Genomic DNA, 21726 nt, shown 5'->3' with positions numbered 1-21726 from the left:
ACAAGAATTTCCTCATCCTTTTAGGTCTCTGAAGAAAAGCAATGGGGGTGGTTGTGGTTTTGTACTTCTGCAGAGCAGTGTGACCCAGTGCTAATCGGACTAGGAAGAATCCCTGAGCAGAACTGTTGCAATGATCTGCTTCAGTTCACGCACCAAAGTTTTTGTTACTGGCTTCCACCTTTGCAGAGTCACTTATATTTACATCAGAAGTCATCACGCTTATTAATGTACCCAACTCACACCTGAATTGGGGAACCTTTTTCTTAATCTTGCTAATTTAATACAGAAATTTTAAACAAACAAAAAAAAAGAGGAGAAAAATACCTGGAAAGGTGGCATTGGGGTTTTAGAAAAACATAAGGTGACTTGAAATAGCCATTTTAGAGTAGAAAAAGCAAGGGGAAAAATGCTAATAACTTCAGGGCAAAGGGGATTTGAAATCCAACATTGCAATACCTCATTAAAAGCTCAAATATTTTTGATTGCCAAGACACCGAAAAAAGAAGTGAAAAATAGCATACGCAGGTACTAGTATATTAAATTTCTTAAGTAATATGAACTTAAATTGCTAGGAGACAGTATATTTTAAAAGCCATTTAAATCCTCTTTAAAAGCTCTGAAGCTTGTCCCTCAGTTCTGAGGCAAGAGAAGGGAGGTGTATTTAACAGGCATAATATTATAAATTAAAATAAAAGCATGAGATGATAATTGAGGATTAAATATATTTGAAAGCTGTAAAGTAATCTTGATGGAATGCAGTATTTTACTTAAAATATAAAATATGGTGTTTTTAGCAAAATGTGCAATGTGTGTGTGTGGTTTTCCTTTTTAGATATCTGAAGCGTTTTGGTTGCATATCCCATGCTTCAGAAAACAACTTGTTTGTAAACATGTTCCTCAATCCATGTCTTCCTTAGCCAGGGTGGAGAGGGGAAGGAATAAATGAGCTCTCCTGCGTTACTGACTTACAAATTGGCTCCCCCTTTCAAACTCATGACAAAACGTCAAAAAAGTCACTTGACCTGAAAATAAAATCTACTTTAGAATGGATCAGCTCCTTCAAACTAAGATAGCCTCTCTTAAATTGCATGTATCAAAAGTATTTTTGTGTGTGTTTTCAGGGCAGTAAGATAAGACTGCACCTCTGTTAAAGTGAGAGATGTGACAGATGGTGTGTTTGTCTTTATCCTTCTATCGGATTAGTGTACCTTGGATTTTTTTCCAAGATAGTGTTTTAATACAAATCGGTTGGTGAAGAGCCTCTTACTATAATGTTGACGTTGATTGGGATGCGCTGCCATCTGTTTTCAGTGCTCTGCATTTTGAAAACATCCATCCCTACATCACGTAGACAAATCTCTTGATCTTTAATAGGCTCAATACGGATGTGAAGTTGTTCGTTTGATGTCACCAAAGAAACTGGTTTGAATTGATTGTTTTTTAGGAGAACCTTTTGCGTGTTTGCCATTAAGAATTCATGCTAATGGAAAATAGTGCAACCCTCTTGAATTAGGGGAGTCTTACTGTGAAGATAATAAGGAATTAAACCGATTGTTAAACTGACTGTGATTTATGCCAGTAATTAGAAGTATGATCACCTGCCGTCTCCGAACTATTTTTAGTTGACACTGAGTTTGAACTAGACTCACGCTTCCAGTTCCAGAAGATTAGGTGGAGGTCAGCGGGATGTGCAGGTTCAAGGGTCTGGCTTCACCTACCATGAACAGATTTTTTCTTTCATGCACAAAGGAGGAAGGTCCCAAATCTTGAAGGGTGGTCCCTCTTAAGAAAACACGTTCTAGATTTTCAGTGCTGTTACTGGAAGGATCTAGCAATAAAAATCTGATGATACAAAATGCCTATTAGTCTCTAATTGAGGATGAAATAATTTCTATATTCCACACTAAGCAGGAGGTGTGTTACACAATATTGCTTACTCTCATTACTGGTGTTTAGGTTGCCAAACTATTGATTTTTATGCTTTGTATTGAAAATTATGTAAGTACAAGAGGAAGGTGGAATGTGGAAAATATTAATTGCTATTATTATTAATTGCTATCTATTGCTAACACAAATCTCTTCTGGAGTATTGTGTAATAAATAACCTACAATACCCTATTTTCTGCCAAAAATGAAACTTAGTGACACTAGTATGATAGATGTAGGGATACAATAGACTAAATATTGCTTGTCTACTTTGGAAAATACTAGATTTCAAACAGTTAAAGTCCTTGTTTTTGTTGTGCAGAATCATTTTGACTTGCACTAATTTTTCAAAGTCTTTTGTGTTCTTACTGGAAACTTTAATCCTGGCTTTTTAGGAAAGAGCTTGCTTTTGATTTAATTTAGAATAAGTTTGGGGTGTTATAGCATTTGAGATAAAACCTGAAATAAAGCTAAACTTCTCAAAACCTGATGGAAGCAGCAACAGGAAAGAGTGTACTAATTCCCAGGTTTGAAATTTGGCACTTCATACGTTGTGTGACAGTGACTAAGTTCATCTTTGATGTCTGAGCTCTATTGAGTAAGTACTTCTGGCCAAACCTGACTCAAATCCTATTTAAGAATGACATCCTCATGAATTAGTCTGTTTTGGTTTTTGTAGCTGGGCATTATGAGAGTCATAAGCCTATACAGGATAGCAGCTTGTCTATATAACCCGGTTTCCTGCTTGGACAAAGTAGAAACCAGCTAGTGTCCTCTGTCTGGCTTGCTGGATTTATCATTCTGTTTTGTCTAAAGATGGTCCTGGATATGGAAGATACAGTCTACCTGCTGAATAGTGCAGTGAGTATGCAGAGGAATGAATCTCTAAAGAGACATAAAAGCTGAGAATTAGTGTTTCAATGGAGTATAGTTCAGATAGCAGCGATGCTCAGCTTGCCCAGCGTACAAGGAGGGGGATATCTTGATTCGTTGCGGTAATTGTGACTTAAAACTGATGTAAATATGTAATTGCAAGGAAAATAGGTGAAATGTGGAATGGTGTTGCCTAGCATCCTTATTTTCAACAAAATGTGTGGTATATTCCATGTATCAAATTAAGGAGCTAATATTTAGATCAAATTACTACCTTGGGTCTGTGAAGAGCTTTTGGGTTTTGCTCTGTAAAGATTTTTGCAGAGGCCGTACGCTCCTGATTTCTGCAGCATAGTTTTTAATAGATTTGAATTTAACTTGGCTTTGCCTCTGGGCATTACTGCACAGAGCAAGTCAAGGAAGCCCTGCAGCAGCAGACAGTACGCTGTACTGAATGACATGGATATCTGTGTCTTGTACAGTAAAAGTATTCTGGTGAAATGCTAAGACTGTCTACTAACTATATACTGCCTTGACTATTATGTGAGTGTAACGGTACTGTAAATAAGTGTCATAAATAATGGTACTGTAAATAAGTGTCATAAATAACTGTTGTTTTGTGATTCCCTTTACACATGTTGGCAAAATAACTAATTGTTTATACCCAACTGAAGTTCAAGTGCAAAAGAAACAAAAAACTGTTCTGTATATTGTGGATGTTAGTATGACCCAAGTCGCATCTAACTTACATAGACATCCAATAAATAAAAGATGGTACTCAGAGGGACTTTGATTTGATAATAAAGGTGCCTGTAGCTTTAAGATCATTAAATAGTACAAACTTCTGTTATGTCAAATAGCAGTATGCTTCTTAACACTGCTTCTCTGGTAATCACCATGACAATGTCGTGGATATGCTGCTCTATAGCAAACTTCAAACAGTTGGGTTTATGCTCAGGTCTATACATAGCAAGCCATAAAGCTAACACATGTGGCTGTCGTGTTTATTGGGGAAGGCTACTATAATCACAAGGCACTGCAGTGCGATAAGTCTTTATGGCAAATACAGGCTACTTAATACTGCTTTCTTTGGGGAATACTAGTTATTTGCTGAGTTAAAGTCCTTTTCCTAGAAAATAGAATTATTTACTTTTAGCAACTTGCACTTTTGCAAATGCCGCCTGTCATAGTTGTAAGCTGTTGTTAATTTAGGTGTCATTGCACCAAACTGCTTGCTTTTTTTTCCTTTTTTCTTAAGCTGCCTTTTAATGAGGTTAAAAACTATTTAACTCTTTCCTCGGCATCTGATTAGAGCTAGCAGCTTAAGTGGACTGGAGTAGGTAACAGCCGAATATAAAAGGTTAGCAGGGATCCCTGACGGTGGGGATGAACGGGGTGTGTTAGCAGGGGAATCATGAAGACCCCCAGGGCTGCGGGCAGACCCTGGGATGGGGCAGGACCTGTGCTCGTGGTCAGAGGTGTTCACTGGAGCACTTGAACAAGCCCTTCACAGATTTCCTCCTGTTCTTTGGCAGGAGCAAGATGTGGAGACTGTGCATGGCTCGGTCCACGTCACCATGTGTGGGACTCCCAGAGGGAACCGGCCAGCCATCCTCACCTACCATGACATCGGGCTGAATCGTAAGTAGACTTTTTATTTAATAGCACAGGCATGGCCTGGTTCCTTAATGCTACTGCCATATTCAAAGGTGTGGAAGCAGCGGTGGTTAGGAGACCTTTCCCAGGTCCTTGCTTGTTTATGTCCACTGCAACCTGTTAGATGGTACCCAGTTCCTCTCTCACAGCAAGTTTAATTCTCAGATATTTTATCCTCACAAAGTAAACAATTGGAATATTTCACTTAAAGGAGCGAAAGACCTCTGCTAGCTCATCGTGACTGTGTATAAATGCTGTAAAAACATCTGCAGGGGATGGCTGAGGGTGTATTGCCAGCAGGACTGAAAACAACATTGCTGGTGCTTTGTCTTGGGTTCCTGTCTGATAACCAGTCTTATGCTGCTGTGGGTTTGTATGAATTACATGGCAAATCAGGATGACGAAATTAATGCTGGCATTGTGTCCTTAGCCAGTATTAAGAAAATAACTTTGATAAGTGCCTTTTATCTTATCTGTCATATCCAAGAATATAATGACCTAATATCCAGATCTGCTCTAATTTGTTCTTTTCACCAGGACTGTTTGCTTCACACAATTTACTGTTTCTTAATCACTTATCAATACTTACATGCAAAAACACCTGCAGATCTTTAAAGTCTGGCTGTTGCTTGGGGGGTGGATATTACTCATAAGAAAAAAATGTTTCCTTGCCTGTTTTTTTTTGTGGAACTGCCTTACTTTATTTTAGATTTTCAGTGGATCAGGGCAGAGCTTGATCTGGGTCCCATCTTTGAATAAGACTTTCTTCTTTTGGGAGTTACAAAGTCTATCTTTATGGTGAATAAACTTTCTCTCCCTTTGAAAGGGGAGGAATCTTTTCCCAAACTTGCATATTCTCCTAAAGCTGATTTTAACTAAAAATGTTTTATATTCTGCAATGATTTTGCCTGTACACTGTAGCGTGAGGACATTCAGAAGCACACACAGAATATTGAATTGCTTTCTAGGCATCTCAAAGGTGGTGCTACAGAATTTATGCTTTCCACTCCAGGAGAAAAATATGCTAACCGTCTTCCCACATTAATATTGCTTAAAAATCAGAAATCAGATCACCTCAAAGTTGGGAGCCTACAGCATTGAGTATCCCAGGAAAATGCTTTTGTCTTGAGCTGCCTGCAGCAGCCGATCATGGAATGTTTGTCTTGTAATATTTGGGCAAAAGCACAAGTCACGATCTCAGCCTTGGATACTTTTTTCCTCCATCTGTTTTGACACAATCCAAAGAAAAATGAATGGACAAGTAAATGGATAATTTTGTCTAAGCCAAAACCTGGGCTGAATACTCCTGACCACATTTTATTAGTATTTTAACTTTGAATAAAGAATAATTTTTTCAGATTTTGCTGTACCAAGCAAATACTTATGACAGGTACCAAAATACCATGGATAAACCTTAGCAGGCCATGGGGAAGGAGCTGTTCAGGGCTTTTTCTTCAAGGAATTAAAGCAAGTTGGCACAGGTTGCTTTGTAGCAGGGCTTTTTTGGTCTTTCCTCCTTAGAAATAAAGGACTGCCACTTTACCCAGGCTATAACATAGCTCACCTGATTGAACGAACTTATCATTAACCTGCAGGACAGGTTAATAAATGACTTTATAGCTGCAAACTCACTGTTCCCCCTCAGCATAATTATTCCGTATTTTCTTTTCAAGATAAAACTTGCTTCAATCCTCTCTTCAACTTTGAGGATATGCAGGAAATCACCCAGCACTTTGCAGTCTGCCATGTGGATGCACCTGGGCAGCAGGATGGAGCACCGTCTTTCCAGGCTGGGTGAGTTGTCAGGGAAACAGCCCATGCTTTGAGTTATCCTCCTTCTGGAAAAAAAAAATCTTGATCTGCAGTTTAATTAACTGTAGTTGGCTGTTGAACTTGAATCCTGCCACTATTTCTAAGGTGCTGGAGCTCTGGGAGCTCTCTTGTGTTGTGCCAGTTCACAGTAGACTTTGGGGCTGTAATTTTGTGTTTTATCTCTGATAACTAGACTGCTTGTAAAGCAGTTCCTTTAGACATCTGTAGACAGATGTCTGCACCTGTCAATTTAAATAACGAATTACCTCGTTTTGTAATGTCATCCTGAATACAAATACAAAACTAAATTGTTACTATAAACAAGATAGGCATTAGTAACTATATAATGTCCTTCCTAAATCCATGTTTTTTATTAAATGGCAGCATGGTAGATATTGATAAGTAGACTTGACATCCTGTGTGGAAAATCCAAGTTGTTGAACAGTAACAAAGCGATGTAGCCCAACAGAATATCATAGATACAGTCAGGAGTATGCAGCTATCATGTATTGATGCTATTACTCTTGGAAACCTTGTGTGCCATGAGCACTGTGTTTGCCAAAATGCTTGTCCCATTTAGTTCAAATGAGACAGGTTGCCTTAAGATGCCCCTTGGATAGGAATCAGCTCGGTTGAGGAAGGGAGCAGCCAACAGGCTGAGGGGAGGGTACAAGGCAAAGAACAGTTGTTCTGTAAGAACTAGGTATTAAGGAGCTTGTATGTACCCTTATTGCATGAGCCAGTCTATTTCCCTTCTTAATTTTTAAGCTGGTCTGATGCTGAGGAGGTCACGATGGGCCAGGTTCTCAGCTAGCGTGAACTGCAATGGCCCAGTTGTCTACCAGAGCTGCCTACAAAGCTATTTTAGTCACCCACCTTTGTTTTCGTTTGAATTACGAGCTTTTAAGTGTCTTAACATTTGCTCAGGACATGAGGGTTAACACTTCTGAGTTGTAAGCTGCATAGGGCAGCCGTCATGGTCTATGCTAGTAAAGACCACTGCTTAATAACATCACGATGACAGCACAAGAAGCTGTATTATCTCTCCCAGCCCTCCAGCTGGGAGACAGCATGCTCCAGTTAAAAGTCATAGCTGTTGCAGTGACGCTAGCTTTTGTCATGACAAGGTTTAGTTTACCAACAAGAAAATCTAGGAAAATAAAGTAGTTTTGCGTTGTTTGGGGTTTTTTTGTTGGGTTTTATTTTGGAAACTAAACTAGAGAATCATTAGGTGTAGTCCTGATGGGAAGAAGAGATTTGCATACATCCTAGGCAGATGTTCTCCAGCTACTTTGGGTGGATTTTTTTCCATGTGCTGCTCACTTGAGATTTTGCTCAGAATTTCCTTTGCTCAAAATTTTGTTTCTGCTCTGCAGAAAACCAGGAGCATTAACTGACAGCTGCTTTTGTTGAACATCGTCAGCAGCTTCGTAGCCCTTCCTATGCCTTCCTTTTCTCTATTAATATTAATAGAAAGCTATCTTCATTTATCCTATGGTACTTTGTGTGTCCCTGAAAACATGCATGCAAATTATTTGCCAAACATCTAAATCTCATTACTGTAGTCTGCAATTCTGCAACATGGGGAAACTTTTATGGTGGACCAGAAGTACAAATGTGGTGAATGTGGTTGGAAACTCACGTCTCAAGTTCAAACTTATGAAAAAGTTTTAAGTGTTAACTTTTCTTGGAGGAGATTCATGATGGTCTGTTTTGCTCTCAGCCGGACCAGACATCTATCATCCTGTAACTGACGTAAAGTACCATATAGATTATGCTTGTATTTCTGCTAAATTACTTACATGTGCTTGCTCCTGATTTAAATTTGGCTCATACTGTCAATGATCTTGTAATGAGCATGTTTGGTATTGAATCTACGGTGACCGCTGTGTCTCTAAATATCCCAGCCTACTCTACTGAAAGTGGTGTAGTAAATCCACAAACATACATTTGTTGTAGGTACGTGTATCCCTCCATGGATCAGCTGGCCGAAATGCTTCCTGGAATCCTGAAACAGTTTGGGTGAGTGCAGAATTATTTTATTTTCCTCATTCTTCTCTCTACGTGGCACACCGAAAGATCAGGGCAGAGCAGATATTTGCCTGTGCTGCCCCTGAAGCTTCAATCTGGCTCTCTGGCGTTTTATTTGCTAGAATTACAACCCAGTTGTGGGTTTTTTAATTCCTCTGTTATAGACAGATCACTTTTGCCTTTGTTTCTGAAAGAGCTTATTTTTTGGCCTTTTCTGAAATGTCTGTTTATTTTTAAACAGGAAGCAACTTTGAGTGAAATCCCATGTGCCTAATTTAGGGGCTTCCTCCAGTATTTTCTCTTCGTCGCCCGCACAGGGGCAGGGCACAGACAATCTGTTCTTCCCACTGTAACAACCCACGTTTTCCTGTGTGGTTAGCAGAGAAAAAAAAGTGGTCCTATCTGAGGACACTGTTTTGTTTCTGTGACTTGAGTGTCTTAGGGGGTCAGTCCGACCTCCTTAAGCCTCTTGTGCTACCAAGTGCAGATACCAGGTTGCTGGTGTCGAAGGACCTAGTCACAGTGTTCCTCTGTTGTCTACCTGCAAGTTTAGGTGTGTGTCCTCTCAAAGCTCAGCTTTAGCAGGAGCTGTAGCTAAGAAAGGTGTCTTCTCTGCAGAATTGGTGCTCCTGGTACACATTGAGGAGTGTGGGTAGGCACCTGCAAGGGGTTTTCAGACCAGGCAGAGAAAACCTGGCATCCAGGGTTGGGCAGCCTTGGAGAGAAGACAGGCTGGACTGTTGGTGGGAGGTTTAGTCTCGGACCAGCACCCCAGTTTAGACATTGTTCGGTTGTTGTAACCAGCTGTTACAGTACCTTCGACCAGTTTACCTCACTACCTTCTTAAGAGATGTGGTTTTTGAAACACCTCGTGTGAGGCACAGGGTTGCCAATTCTGCTCTTGCACTGAAAAAAAGCTAACGGAATGTCAGTACCTTGACAATCAGTTAAACTGGAGTGTACTTACAAAGCCTTGATTTAATATTGCTAATGAGAATGAAAACTATCCTCACGTATTTTCCTAAAAGCATTGTATGACCTGTTTTTCTGAGTGGTTTTGTCTAGTCTTCCCTTCCATGTATTTTCTAAAGGCCTTGAAGGTGATGCTTTAAAACCAGTTTCAGTTAATGCAAATATTTGGTTTGTCTCTGCCCTGTTTGGTTATGAAGTTTAAACTTAATCACCCCAGTGGCTGGATAGCATGAGAGGTTTTCCTGCCAGCCCCCTGTTAGAGAGGAATCAGTATCCCAGTTGGATAGCTGTACTGGGGAGGGCAGGGGGAGCCTGGGGAGGGGGGAGCTTTGTATTTAGGCTGCAGATTTCAAGACTATATCTTGTAAGTTTTTCTGGCAGAGACCAACCATTTCCTTCCAGCATCAGAACAATGCTGTGGTTGCTCAGTCTATTTACTTAAAGATAAGTGAGAATTGCTGCTGCCCTGCAATGCACGAAGACCAAATCTGCCGAAAACAAACCAGCTACTACGTTGAGCTCCTTACTGGGGCCGGCGGCATTGCTGAGGGTCCACGGTTTGCCCAAGCTGCAACCCACCCTTCTGCAGATACGCGCTGGCATGTGAAAGAGGAAGGCTGCTGATGCGGGTTTGTTTATTTTCGGTGCTGTCTTACTCATCTGTCTCTTCCGTTTTATTGCTGTGCAGGCTGAAGACCGTTATAGGAATGGGAACTGGAGCCGGTGCCTACATCTTGACCAGATTTGCTGTAAGTTTTGCGGAGCTTCCCTAAAGCCTTGAACCTCGTTTCCCTGACGTGTTCTCACCCCTGTAGCGTGCGCAGAGAATTCCTGCTCTGCCGTGCCCATTTAAGTAAGCAGTTAGGCTTTTAAGTTAAATACCACAATCTGCGGGATAGCTAATCCAGAAGACCTAGATTTTCCATTTTAAGGCCGGGGCTCTACCCAGTTAATTTGCAGAAGGTTTTTTTAATGGGAGTTCTCTATTTAAACTGAGGGTGGAGAAGAAGTTAAATCTTAATGTTCTCCAGCTGCTCAGTTGAATTGCTTTAATGAAAAATCTTTTTCCATACATATGCTTGTTTTGTGCAAGATAAAACTAGACCTACCGCCTTCCTCCCCAGGAGATAATTTGCTAATTTAAATTTTATGCTGACTGTCAAGTTACAAAGGATATGTGATGAATCTTAAATCTTTTCTTTTGCAGTTAAATCACGCAGAGATGGTGGAGGGATTAGTTCTCATTAATGTAAACCCTTGTGCTGAAGGTTGGATGGACTGGGCAGCAACTAAGGTAAACATTTTAAGTTAGGAAAATAAATCATACTGCGAGCCTGTCAAGCATGAGGAGCTGGGTAAGCTTGTGTGTCAAGACATGGCTGCAGACACAAAATATCCCAGGCTAATTCCTTTGGGGTTTAATCTTCCATTTGCAAACATACCTCCTGCAGGGCTAGTGATAAAAATAAGTACTTTGAGGAAACAGATACCCGTGGTATAATGGAGCTACTGGGTATAGACAATTCTTAAGAGCCAGTAACTGCTGGGGAGAACTTAGTTTAACCTGGACACAGGGTAGTTTTGGAAACAACTTTCTTTCAAGTAAACTTCAGGCGTAGTGTAACATTCAGTTCTTTCTTGTCCATGGCTTTGTTTACCAGCACAGTCCAAAATGTGAACTAGAGAACAGAAAAATGTTCAGAGCAACATCTTCCAGGTTTCAATCATCTAGCTGAGTCTTAGATGCCAAAAAACTCAGAAAAAGGGCATTAGCTACAGTAACTGTGGACAGATGGTCCATACAACAAGATTTGTAAGTGAAAATGTTCACATACAAAGCATCTCCTTTAAATGTGTTCTTTTGTAGTTGCAAGAAAGATTGCAATGTGGGAAAACAAGCACTGAGAACTGGTTTCAAAAATATTCCGGGGACCAGTATATATGAATAAGTATAAATGTTACATTACATGTCACTCAGATTTAACCTGTTAAAACATTTTTCAGGGTAAACTGATGGAAGGTACTTTGCATCATTCAGGGTCATGTTTAAGTGAATGACAGTTGTTATAAACACTCCGAGAAGTACAAAACTTAGTGCGTCATCTTTTAACCACACATAGAGTCAACCCATTGTAAGTGTCTAGGGTGATATTAAATGTAATGACAACCTTATAATACTAGGAGAAACTTTCCAGAGCTGGGTTGTAACATTCTTTCAAGGCTTAGTTACTCATTTTTTAAAATAATTTTGCATACCACTTTATTTTGGTAAGCTTGATCTGGAATTATATTTAGTAAATCCTCTACATTGAGATGTACCATTTGACATGTTTTGATTATCTCACCCAATGTCTCACTATAATTAAATTTTTCCATATCTGTGCCTCTGCCTTCAACCTCAAGTATTGCTGACCTTAGGAGTACAGCGGGTGCCCTTCTGTCCTTCCAAAGCAAGAGCACATACTCTGGGGCATGAGCTTTAGGTACCAGCTCCAATGTATTGTCAGTGTGGGTTGTTAGGGAGGAGACTGGGCAGTGAGGTTAAATGACACCCATCTGGCTGGTTTGCTTCGTATTCTTGCAGGGAGTGATTCCATATATACCTATGCCACTAGTAGTGTGTTCCCTATATAACTGCATTAGCAAAGACATCTTAGGAGAATGACTCAAACATAAGCAACCCCTAATGGTGTTTTAGTTGGATTGAGGGGAAAAAAATATCAGTCCAGGATATTGTACGTATAGTGACAGCAGAGAAAAATCAATTGGTCTACTTAGGGGTAATTGAAAGGTTTCAATTGTTCAAGGATTTTTTTTAATATCAAATACTTAGATAATCTTGCTGTTCAGATTTCAGGTTGGACAAATGCTTTACCAGACATGGTCATTTCACATCTTTTTGGAAAGGTAAGGATGTTCAGAAGGTTCCTCTGATGTATTCAGTCATCTGTATTTACCACCTGGGGCTGGGAGGAGGGGAGAAGCCTTCACTTAAAAGACAAAGTACAAAGTTAAACTCTGAGATTGGGTTCATACCTGTGTTCCCAGTATATGCCATGGGGCTTGCTGTGTCCCAACAACTCAAGTGCATCTCGGTCATAACAATTCTAGTAAGGGTTAGCTCCCCGTTTAGACAGCCAAACTTAAACATGAGTATAAGCATCATATGTGATCATGTTCTGAGCAGAATTACCCCACAGATTTTTTTATACCATAATATACTTGTAACTTTGGGAACGCTGGTTATTAGTACTAATGGGGCTCTTCAGTGCAAGCCTACTTCAATGGAAAGTGCTATACTGTTTTCTGAGGCTACTTTGCCATGCTTGAAACTGTTAGTAAATGCAATGGTAAACTCCATTCCAGCAGAACAAGGAACTGATCTACAAAGACTTTAGAACCAAACTGTTTAAAAATATTAGTGGTTGAAGTCCCTGAAGCTTAGTTATTTACTATTGTGAAATTGAGTTCTGTGTTACATATGTTTGTAAGCTTTCAACATCTGTTCTACTCCGGAAACATTTATTGAGCTTCTTACCCTGAATCTTTCTTTGTTTTAAAACCTCACACTTGTCTGACTGTAACCATCTGCATTACAACTACATGTTTTGCAATCATAAGACCTTTACGTTAGAACATACTGAAGTTTTAAAGCGAAAAATGTGCTACTGCAATCGGACGCTAATGTTAATTCTGGATGACACCACTGGGTGCTAGAAGTTGTCCCTTCCCTAAAGGTGCACCCCTGTTGTGTAGATACAAGTCTGATACACAACTGCTGTGCCATGTCTTCAGATCCTTTCAGAAAATAGCCCCTATTCTGAATGATTCTGTCTCCACTGTAGGAAGAGATTCACAGCAACCATGACCTGATCCATACTTACCGTCAGCATATTATTAATGATATGAATCAAACCAACCTTCATCTCTTTGTCAACTCTTACAACAGGTAAATACATTTACCTGATTTCTAACTGGAAACTGTTTTAAGAGGCTGTCCAGCTCTTAGAGCCAGTATTACTTGTATGGTGGAGTTACTTGTGTTCCCTCAGTATAAAGTTCTGCTTAACAGTGCCTTTAGGGATCTCAGGTGGTTTGCTTATGGGAGAAGGACCTTGTGCGTTTGTGGGGAGAAAAATGGTACACTGGGACTGAGCTAAGATACTGATACTTCAGTCTAAGAGTGGTTCTCCATCAGTTGCGGAGGCTACAACTTGTATCAGATTAAATTAACATATGTGAGTGTCTGTGCTTTCTCTAAACTAGAAGAATATGGAAGTATTCAAGAATGTTTCAGTGTATCAAGAGCCTTTGTCCTCTCCGTTTTTTTCAGTCGGCGAGACCTAGAGATTGAGCGCCCTGTTCCTGGAATAAATGTTGTCACCCTTCAGTAAGTATTTTATTTCCTACCAGTTCACCTGTACATGATGTGAGCTTAGAGGAATGATCAGTGGGTGTATTGCATATGTGTTGCAGAGCTGTAGCTGAATGTGCTTATGTGCTAGAAAAGGATCTTGTAACTTTGCGTAGGAGAAGTTACTGCAAGACAGGGACTGCCGTTAGGAAGACTTCCCCTCTTCAAACTTCACAATCATGTTAGCTGAAATGGAAAGTTAAGTAGTTCCTGTCACTGTGTATCTGCAAACTTGGTCTTAGAGAGTAAGTACTTGAAGAGTAGATGCACTTTGCTTCATCCAGAAATATGTTGTCGTTAACTATAGCTCTGAATGCACTTGAGCCCTGCCTATACAGCCAAAAAAACCCAACCCAAAACCATTAAAAAAAACAACCAACCAAAAACCATTCAGGAAGATGGAGCAGATATGAGAATGACTATCTGCCGGTTCTTTTGCTAACAGCTCTTAACTTATGCTGCAATTTATGCAACATTACAGTTGTCAAGTCCTTCTCTGCTCAGCTGCTGGTGTTTACACGCAGGAGACTGAGACTCTGCTCCTCTGCCAATCTGGTTGAAGTTGGATGACAGGTCCAAAAGCTGGAGCTCAGGGGCCTGGGGGGAGTGGAGGTGAGACTTTGATGCTGATGCCCATATTCAATTTCTTATAAAACAAGGAATAAGAGCACTGGGAATGCCTGATTGCTACAAGGTGAGGAAAAGGACAGGTTCTCAGGCAAGGTGTCGGAGCACGTCAGTAGATCTGCAGCTAATACAGTGGATTTGAGGTATATTTAAGGTATCTGGAATACAAAACAAACCATTTTCACGCACTTAACGGTCTCATCCTTGCAGCCACACAAAACACGGCTTAGGGCAAGTGCAGGCCGGATCACAGAGATAATGCCCCTTCTGTGTGCTTCCTTGCAGATGCCCCGTCCTCCTGGTGGTTGGTGACAGTTCCCCGGCGGTGGACGCCGTGGTGCGTATACTGAGCCCCCTTTGCCACCCTGCTGATGGGCAGAGTGAGCCAAGAAGCCGCGCGAGGCCGGCAGAGCTCATGCCTGTGCAGCGAGCTCGCTGGCGATCGATCCAGCCCAGCTGGCTCTCCTCTTTCAGACCGCGGGAGAGCTGCCATTAATTCCTCGCTCTTTGTCCCCTCTGTCTGTGCACCGTTATTTAATAGCTACCGCGTTAGGAACAATCGCCACAGCAGTTCCAGTGAACCGCAAATATTTTTCCTTTAGAGAGGAATCTGCTGCTGGTATTTTAACTTGTTCTGTGCTGTTGGAGCCGTGCCCTGGGTCACTATGGAAGCAAAGAGCTTCTTTTTGACCATTATAACTCGCCCCAGATGACTGGATGACTTCAAATGTTGTGCCTTAACAGGCATGCCCAGTCTGCTGGCCTGTGGCCATACGGCTGCTCACCACTTGGGACGCTACCAGATGACCCCAAATCACAAGATAAACAACACTTGTTGCCACTGGAGTCCCAGAAACAGATAAAAAAAATTTCCAATTCCCAACTAATGGGTTGGTTTGTACATGGAAAAGAATAGTCAGAAATGTGAACTGACCTCCTTGGGTTTAAAGATGTAAATATGTATACATAGAATCTTTACACAGAAGCCTAAGGTACTCAGTTTAGTCTGTATTAAGCCAGAAAACGAGGGGTTTTAATCTGTTTTCATCCAGCAGTTCTTAATTAAAATCTTATGTATAATGCCTTATGCTGTTGTTCTTTAATACAGGTTGAATGCAACTCAAAGCTGGACCCGACAAGGACCACACTTCTGAAGGTAATAACAAAAGCTGTTTTTTAAAATAAACATTCCCCTCATTTAAAATCAGCTGGATTAACTAAAAAAGCAGAACCAGAGCAATGTGCTGCAGTACAGATAACACGGTGAGAATCCAGTTCTGATGTGAAAAGGCAGTTCCTTCAGGATAAGAATATTTTAGTGGGATAAGTGAGACTAGGGGCTTCTTGTCAAGGTTAACAACAGGGAATTTCTCAGCTCCTCCATTTTAAAACACTAGCGGTGAGACTTGAAATGCTCAGTATTTCACATACCCATAATGAATTTGACTAGAGCTGGCAAAGTTGATCTCGAGGTATTTTGAAAGGTTTGAACAAAGCCATCAGCAGACTGGAAGTGCAAACCAACTCGTTCCGTTCCTGTGCTGCCTGTCCCTCAGCAGTAGTGTCGGATGAATAGACAGCTGATCTATCAGCCACGGTTTTGTCATCCTGCCTTTTATGAGGGCACAGTCTAGGACATCTTGCTGTCTTATTTTCCAAAAAGTTGATAAAATGCACTATTGAACAGCAAAACACCGTGCAGAGGCTTTGGCTGATACTTGGCATTCAGAGTACAGGTGCAATCTTCAGCTCATTACTGATGAAGTAAAATGGAATGAGTGTAAGAGCATGGAAACGTTGAAACAAGTCTGGTCATGTTTCTCTGGGAACTTTTACTGCATCTGTCTATTGAACTGGTTGGTGAAAATTATAATAAACAATGATTTTTTTTAAATTCATTTTCCTCCTTCACGTTGAGGAATTACACTGCTGACCTACCACATGGACGTGGCAGACTCACCCTAAGAAAAAAATCTGACAGTATCTCAGGTCCTCTATCAGTGGCCAACCTTTGCTCCGTGCAGGGATGCGGCTGATGCCAGATCCTGCTACAGGCCTGTTTTGCTGCTAACTAATCCTAGATAGGATTTGGGGTTTCCTGTAATTTACAACTCAACTGTTTTCAGCCTGTGGTGTTCCTTGGAACAGGACTGTTTTTGTTGGGTTGATTTTGAGGGGTGGAGTGGCAGGAAAAATGAAATGCTCCAAAAATATTGCATGCACTCAAGATAGCTTTTCTAATTTGGCTTTCCCTGCTTCCCTTGGCAAGTCAGGCTGATGCGTGCCATCCGCAATCTCAGCGAATCATTTTTCCCTCTCACCTCTGAGGTTTAGGCGTTTATTCTCTCCCCTTTTTGTCATTCAGGTCAATACCGAGTCACGCTACTGTAATTCAGAGCTGAACTTGTAACCAGGGCTAATAGGCTAGTGTCTAAAACTGGTAATCACTGCCTGGCAAAAAAATATTTATTTGTAGCTCCAGCCAGTGCCTGAGGGTCAAGACACTTTGGGGTGCACTCACAGCTTTTATAAACATTCAACTGCTTGCTTTGATGCATTCATCTACATGTATGTTACTCACACGAAACAAGGAAATGTTTTTCTGCCAGATAGCTAAAAAGGTCACTTTAATATATCCTGAGCATAAATAAGTTCCTCTGGCATTACGCTAACTGGCTGTTCTCATCCCCGTTTCAGATGGCTGACTGCGGTGGGCTCCCTCAAGTTTCCCAGGTAGGATTTGGCTGACGGAAATCCTACTAATCCTGTTCTGCAGCGTGTCAGACTGCAACAAATGGGTGTTTTCCTGTAGGGTACTTGCTGTTCCCAAATGGCAGCCAAAAGGATGGTTATGATTTCATGAATAATGATGTCAGTCGGTCATCTGAGCTTTCTTTTTTCTTTAAAGAGCAGTGAAGCGCAAAATTAAGATTGGGAGGGGATATTATTTCCACTAATTAAGTCTTAACCAAGTAAAGGTCTGAGGTGGGAATGTGGAGATATTATTTTATGCCCATCTACTAAGCTAGCATGGATTAAGGCTTGAGCAGTAGTGTTTTAAAAACATTCTTATTTGGACTATTTATAGTATAGATCAGGAAAGTGGGAGGCAGGAAATAACAATGCTATGAATGCTATGTTCTTGCATACACTGACTTGGCTTGAGTGAGAATGAACTGGAGTTTCTGAAATATATTTAGGCATAAATTCCAAGGCTGCTAATAAAACTAGGCTGGGAAAGTTAAAATTTACCAATGCTCTAGTGTTGCTTCACTAAGAGCTGACCTGTAAATCAGTTTTAGAATACGATCTAATATCTAAACAGATTTCTAAGCAATATAATGTGGTGTTTGCAAACTTAAGGAAAAAACAGAATTTGTAATTACCTGCAGTTGAAAAGTCCCTGTTCAGGTAGTGTGTGCTCTAATGGTGGGAAGGGGAAATGGCTTTTTTAAGCCACACAGGAGTATGTGCATTGCTTCTGTTATACAGAGTCCATTCTTTGCACTGATTCAGATAGAATTATACAAAAAACTATAGGCAATATTGACATGTGCAATAATTGAGATTGTGAGGCTTATTTGGCCACTGTCAGCAGCAGAGAAAAATGAGTGCCTCATTGCAAGAATGTCAGTCAGTTGTGCTTGTATATTCTGCTGAGCTTTTTTGCCATATAAACATAACTATCAGCTCTGACTAGCTGAATTTGTTTTCTGCTGATTAGGAATTGCTCAGTTACAAACCCTGTGTGAACTGCTTTGTATATTTTTGTGAGGCCAATTGTTTTACTTTGGCTCACGTGTCCCTGTAACTGTGTGAGCAAAGTTTGGGCCAGGTTTAGACCACTTGTAGTCACTTCTCTGGAAATCTCATTCTCAAATGCGTGTGTCCATTTGGTAAAATAATGGGGCAGGGGAGCAGACTAGGGAGGGGAATGGTGGAATTCTCTCATGTAAATGAGATTTTCAGACATTCAGTAGAACCCAGAGAATATTTAATATGTCCCTGTTAAGATAGGGCATTCATGACATCTATAACATTGTAATGTAGCTGACTTGCAGAGCACTGTGTACAATAATACTCTTTCTTTTGCAGCCTGCCAAGCTTGCAGAAGCTTTCAAATACTTTGTTCAGGGAATGGGATACAGTAAGTATTGGTTTTATGGAATGGTTCACGGGGCTACCAAAGTTTGCTGGGCATCTAAGCACCCAGAGAGTCTTCTGATCCCAGATCTTTTCCCTGTTGGATATGCATTTGCAAGGGGGAAAAAAACCACTTGTGGTATCTGGGCAAAGGGTTTTCAGACCAAATTATGTTACTAAATAGTAGAGAGCTTTGTAGGCGGCTTATACTCACAAATACCTGCTTTGCTTTATCTTGGTATTTTTAGAGTGGATATTTGTAATGGTGTCTCCTCATTGCATCACAGGATATGACTCATATACTGCACACACCATTTAAAACTTCGTTAGGTCAGAGATTTCTTTGATTTGTAGCTGTTCGTCCTTCACGTATGTGCTCCTAACAGCTGCTGTTGTGGAGATGCATTGCTAACCTGGGCTGCCAGCAAGGGTTAAACATCTGAAAGTAACGGGAGGTGTGATGAGTCTCTTTAGTTTTCCTCTGGATTGTTGCAGCCAACAGCAACATGTCGTAAAGCTCTGTCTTGAACCCCTCAGCCCTGGCCACTGATTTTGCCCAAGTAATTTGGGCTCCCTAACTGTATGCCTGGAGCAGTGGTGGTACTTCTGCATGTGAAGCTACCGTGAAAAGTATATATTCAACCTCAGAGGCTTCTCCAAGGGTGGTTAAGGCTGGAGAGGAAGGCAAAGGCTTCCTTCCAAGCCCATGAAGCAAGGCATTAACGAAAGACTCTTCTTCCAGTCCCCTCCGCAAGCATGACCAGGCTGATGAGGTCCCGCACCGCTTCTGGCTCCAGCGTAACCTCTTTGGAAGGACAGAGGAGCCGGTCTCACACCGGGGAAGGCACGAGGAGCCGGTCTCACACCGGGGAGGGAACGAGGAGCCGATCCCACACCGGGGATGGTGCCAGGAACCGCTCCCACACAGACACGCGCATCGAGCTGACGCCGAACTCGGCAAGCAACGCTGAACAATCAAGCCCCAAGTCCATGGAGGTGTCCTGTTAGGTGGCTATGGGAGGTTTAAGCTGGTCACAGTGTGATGAAAAAGTAATGGATGCCCCCTGTGTATCACAAAAACATAACTGCTATTAATCTCAAGCTATTCTGTAGGATGAACTCTGTTCACCAGGGTCTGACAGGGACCAAAGAAAAGAAGCATCTCATTTGCTCTATCGTTATTCTTGTAACTCAGACAGTTGCTGCTATTGTGCCCTCCTTCAATGGATGCCAAATTCTAAAGGATACTTGCCAAAAGCTGATGTGGTTGTAAACACTTCAGAGTCAAACCAGACTTGCTTAATATCCTCTTTTAAAATCAAAACTGTTACATGCCCCTTTATCTTTTATTCTCTTGAAGTAAACTGGCACAATTTGAGATGAGTTTCAAAGAGGGGGAGAAAAAAAATCACTACTATGGATGGCTTTTAAAAAAGGAAATGAAACAAATGTGTTATGGCCTCATGTTGAAGCTGGAGTCGAATTCATTGTATATAGCTTGACTTCAAATGATAGAGAAGTTAATGTATCGTGCATTTATAGGCCTTCTAATTCATTAGTATTCAAGCCTGTTTTCCTATGTACAATAATATACTACTAAAATAGGCAATTTTAATGTGACTTGGAGATGAACTAAATCTTTAAGCTTTTTTATTTCACTTTTTTGAGATTTAGTTCCAGTCTTCCTTTCCTTCCCCCCTCCTAGCCCTCACAACCCGCTTAGCCAAATGAGGACAGGATTTAAATTTAATAAGCAAGGTAGCATTTCCTGGTTGGGATCTTGGGCCAAAGGGTTTACCATACTGCAAAAGTTGGTGTAGTTGTAACAAGTAGGGTAGCCGTACATGCCAGCAAAGCAGAAACAGCTTGATTTTTCCTTCAGACAGCTTCTTATCTTTGCAGCTCAAGTTTTTGTGTCCAGCACAATTGTGATAAATTCAGAATTCTGTAAGCAAAGCCAAATCCAGCTGTTCTTTGTCAGGAGAGATGAATAACTGTGGGATGGCATGTAATTAGATACTGTACATTCAACTGCCACTAATTACTAGATTTGAAACTCTGATGAGATCTCACTGGTGCTGAGAAGTGTATTCCACAAAGTGGTGGAGTGGCAGCACTGTATCTGTGAAATACAGTGTTTAATGACTGCATAAATGTAATGATCTGCTGGTTCTGCATCTTTGCGTAGCCTCCTGATACCTTGGGTTACTTTTTTGATGCTAGTGGCTTGATACCTTTCCACCAGTCAGATTTTCACAGCTGGGTGTTCTTAAGTTTGTCCTTCCATAGGTAGTGGGACAGGATTTCCTGAGCTCCAGTGCATACCTGCTGCATTGCAGTCCTCACACAAAAAAGAAAACTCAAATGCCGAGCAGTTAAATAGCAAATGTTAATACTTGGGATTGCTTGTTCAGGAGAACACCATCTAGATTACTTTATATTGACTAACTTCAGCTCTTGTGTAGAATATCCATAACAGTTTGTGGGAAGAACAGACAATTTCCAGAAAGAATAAAGCTATTGTGTAAAGTCTATCAAGAAAAGTTTCTTAATGAAGTATTTGTATTTATTTCAAAACAAATAAATTTGTAACTTTGCAATGTCTGGTGTCAATGTTTTACCAGGAGTACAATAATCTTTCTGAGTATATTCCTGTCACCCCTTTGTATCAATGAAAACTTTTTTTTCTTCTGCTTGTATCTCTGCCATTCCTTACTTTTGTGCTCAGAGCTTTTTTTTTTTCCACTCCAGCCTACTATTTATAGTAAGAAAACACAACACACTTCAGTATTGTTACTGACTATTCAAAGTACTAAAGGATAATTTTGCTCTGACAAATATATAAAAAATTGAGCCTCAATATGGAGTACTATTTATTTGCTGTTTGAAGTTTTCTTTGTCTCCCTAGATGTAGTACTGTCTAGTGCATAGATCTGCGGTCTCTACACTGACTTCCTCACTGGAGTTGGTGCCATGGTCATTGCATCCTTTCTGTTCTCAATCTGATCTGTAAATCCATTGATGTCGCATGTTCCTCATGAATCTCTGGAGATATTTGGGCCTCTTGACTGAAATTGCAGATGCCACTTTGAATTTCTAAAAGCTGTTCTTTTTGGACCTCTTGCAAACATCTAACTTGAGAAAAGCAGAGAAAAGATTAACCCTTCAAAAATAAGTTTTAAAAGGACTCCCCAAATACAAGAGGGAGAAGAATCTAAAGGTGCAGGAAAGAATTAAAACACTATTTCAATTCCATCCTTAAAGCAGAAATG

The 21726-nt window shown here is 40.7% G+C and overlaps 1 protein-coding gene across 2 annotated transcripts in view; it reads left to right on the top strand.

Moving 5' to 3' along the window:
* Positions 1–21054, top strand: part of NDRG1 (N-myc downstream regulated 1) — a 75391-nt gene extending 54337 nt beyond the window's left edge. For both annotated transcript variants that reach the window (XM_075023995.1, XM_075023996.1), the window contains exons 4-16: positions 4335–4440; positions 6129–6249; positions 8227–8289; positions 9959–10019; positions 10478–10564; positions 12121–12177; positions 13116–13219; positions 13604–13660; positions 14597–14648; positions 15420–15467; positions 17009–17044; positions 18407–18458; positions 19197–21054. In XM_075023995.1, the coding sequence (XP_074880096.1) occupies positions 4335–4440; positions 6129–6249; positions 8227–8289; positions 9959–10019; positions 10478–10564; positions 12121–12177; positions 13116–13219; positions 13604–13660; positions 14597–14648; positions 15420–15467; positions 17009–17044; positions 18407–18458; positions 19197–19462 (1110 nt within the window). In that variant the 3' untranslated portion in view covers positions 19463–21054. The remainder of the gene's footprint in view (positions 1–4334; positions 4441–6128; positions 6250–8226; positions 8290–9958; positions 10020–10477; positions 10565–12120; positions 12178–13115; positions 13220–13603; positions 13661–14596; positions 14649–15419; positions 15468–17008; positions 17045–18406; positions 18459–19196) is intronic.
* The last annotated feature ends 672 nt before the right edge of the window (positions 21055–21726 follow it).

The sequence above is a fragment of the Buteo buteo genome, chromosome 3, assembly GCF_964188355.1.
Source record: "Buteo buteo chromosome 3, bButBut1.hap1.1, whole genome shotgun sequence".
In the NCBI taxonomy this organism is placed as follows: Eukaryota; Metazoa; Chordata; class Aves; order Accipitriformes; family Accipitridae; genus Buteo; species Buteo buteo.
Note: the sequence above shows the minus strand (reverse complement) of the source record. Positions and strands in the feature narration are given on the sequence as shown.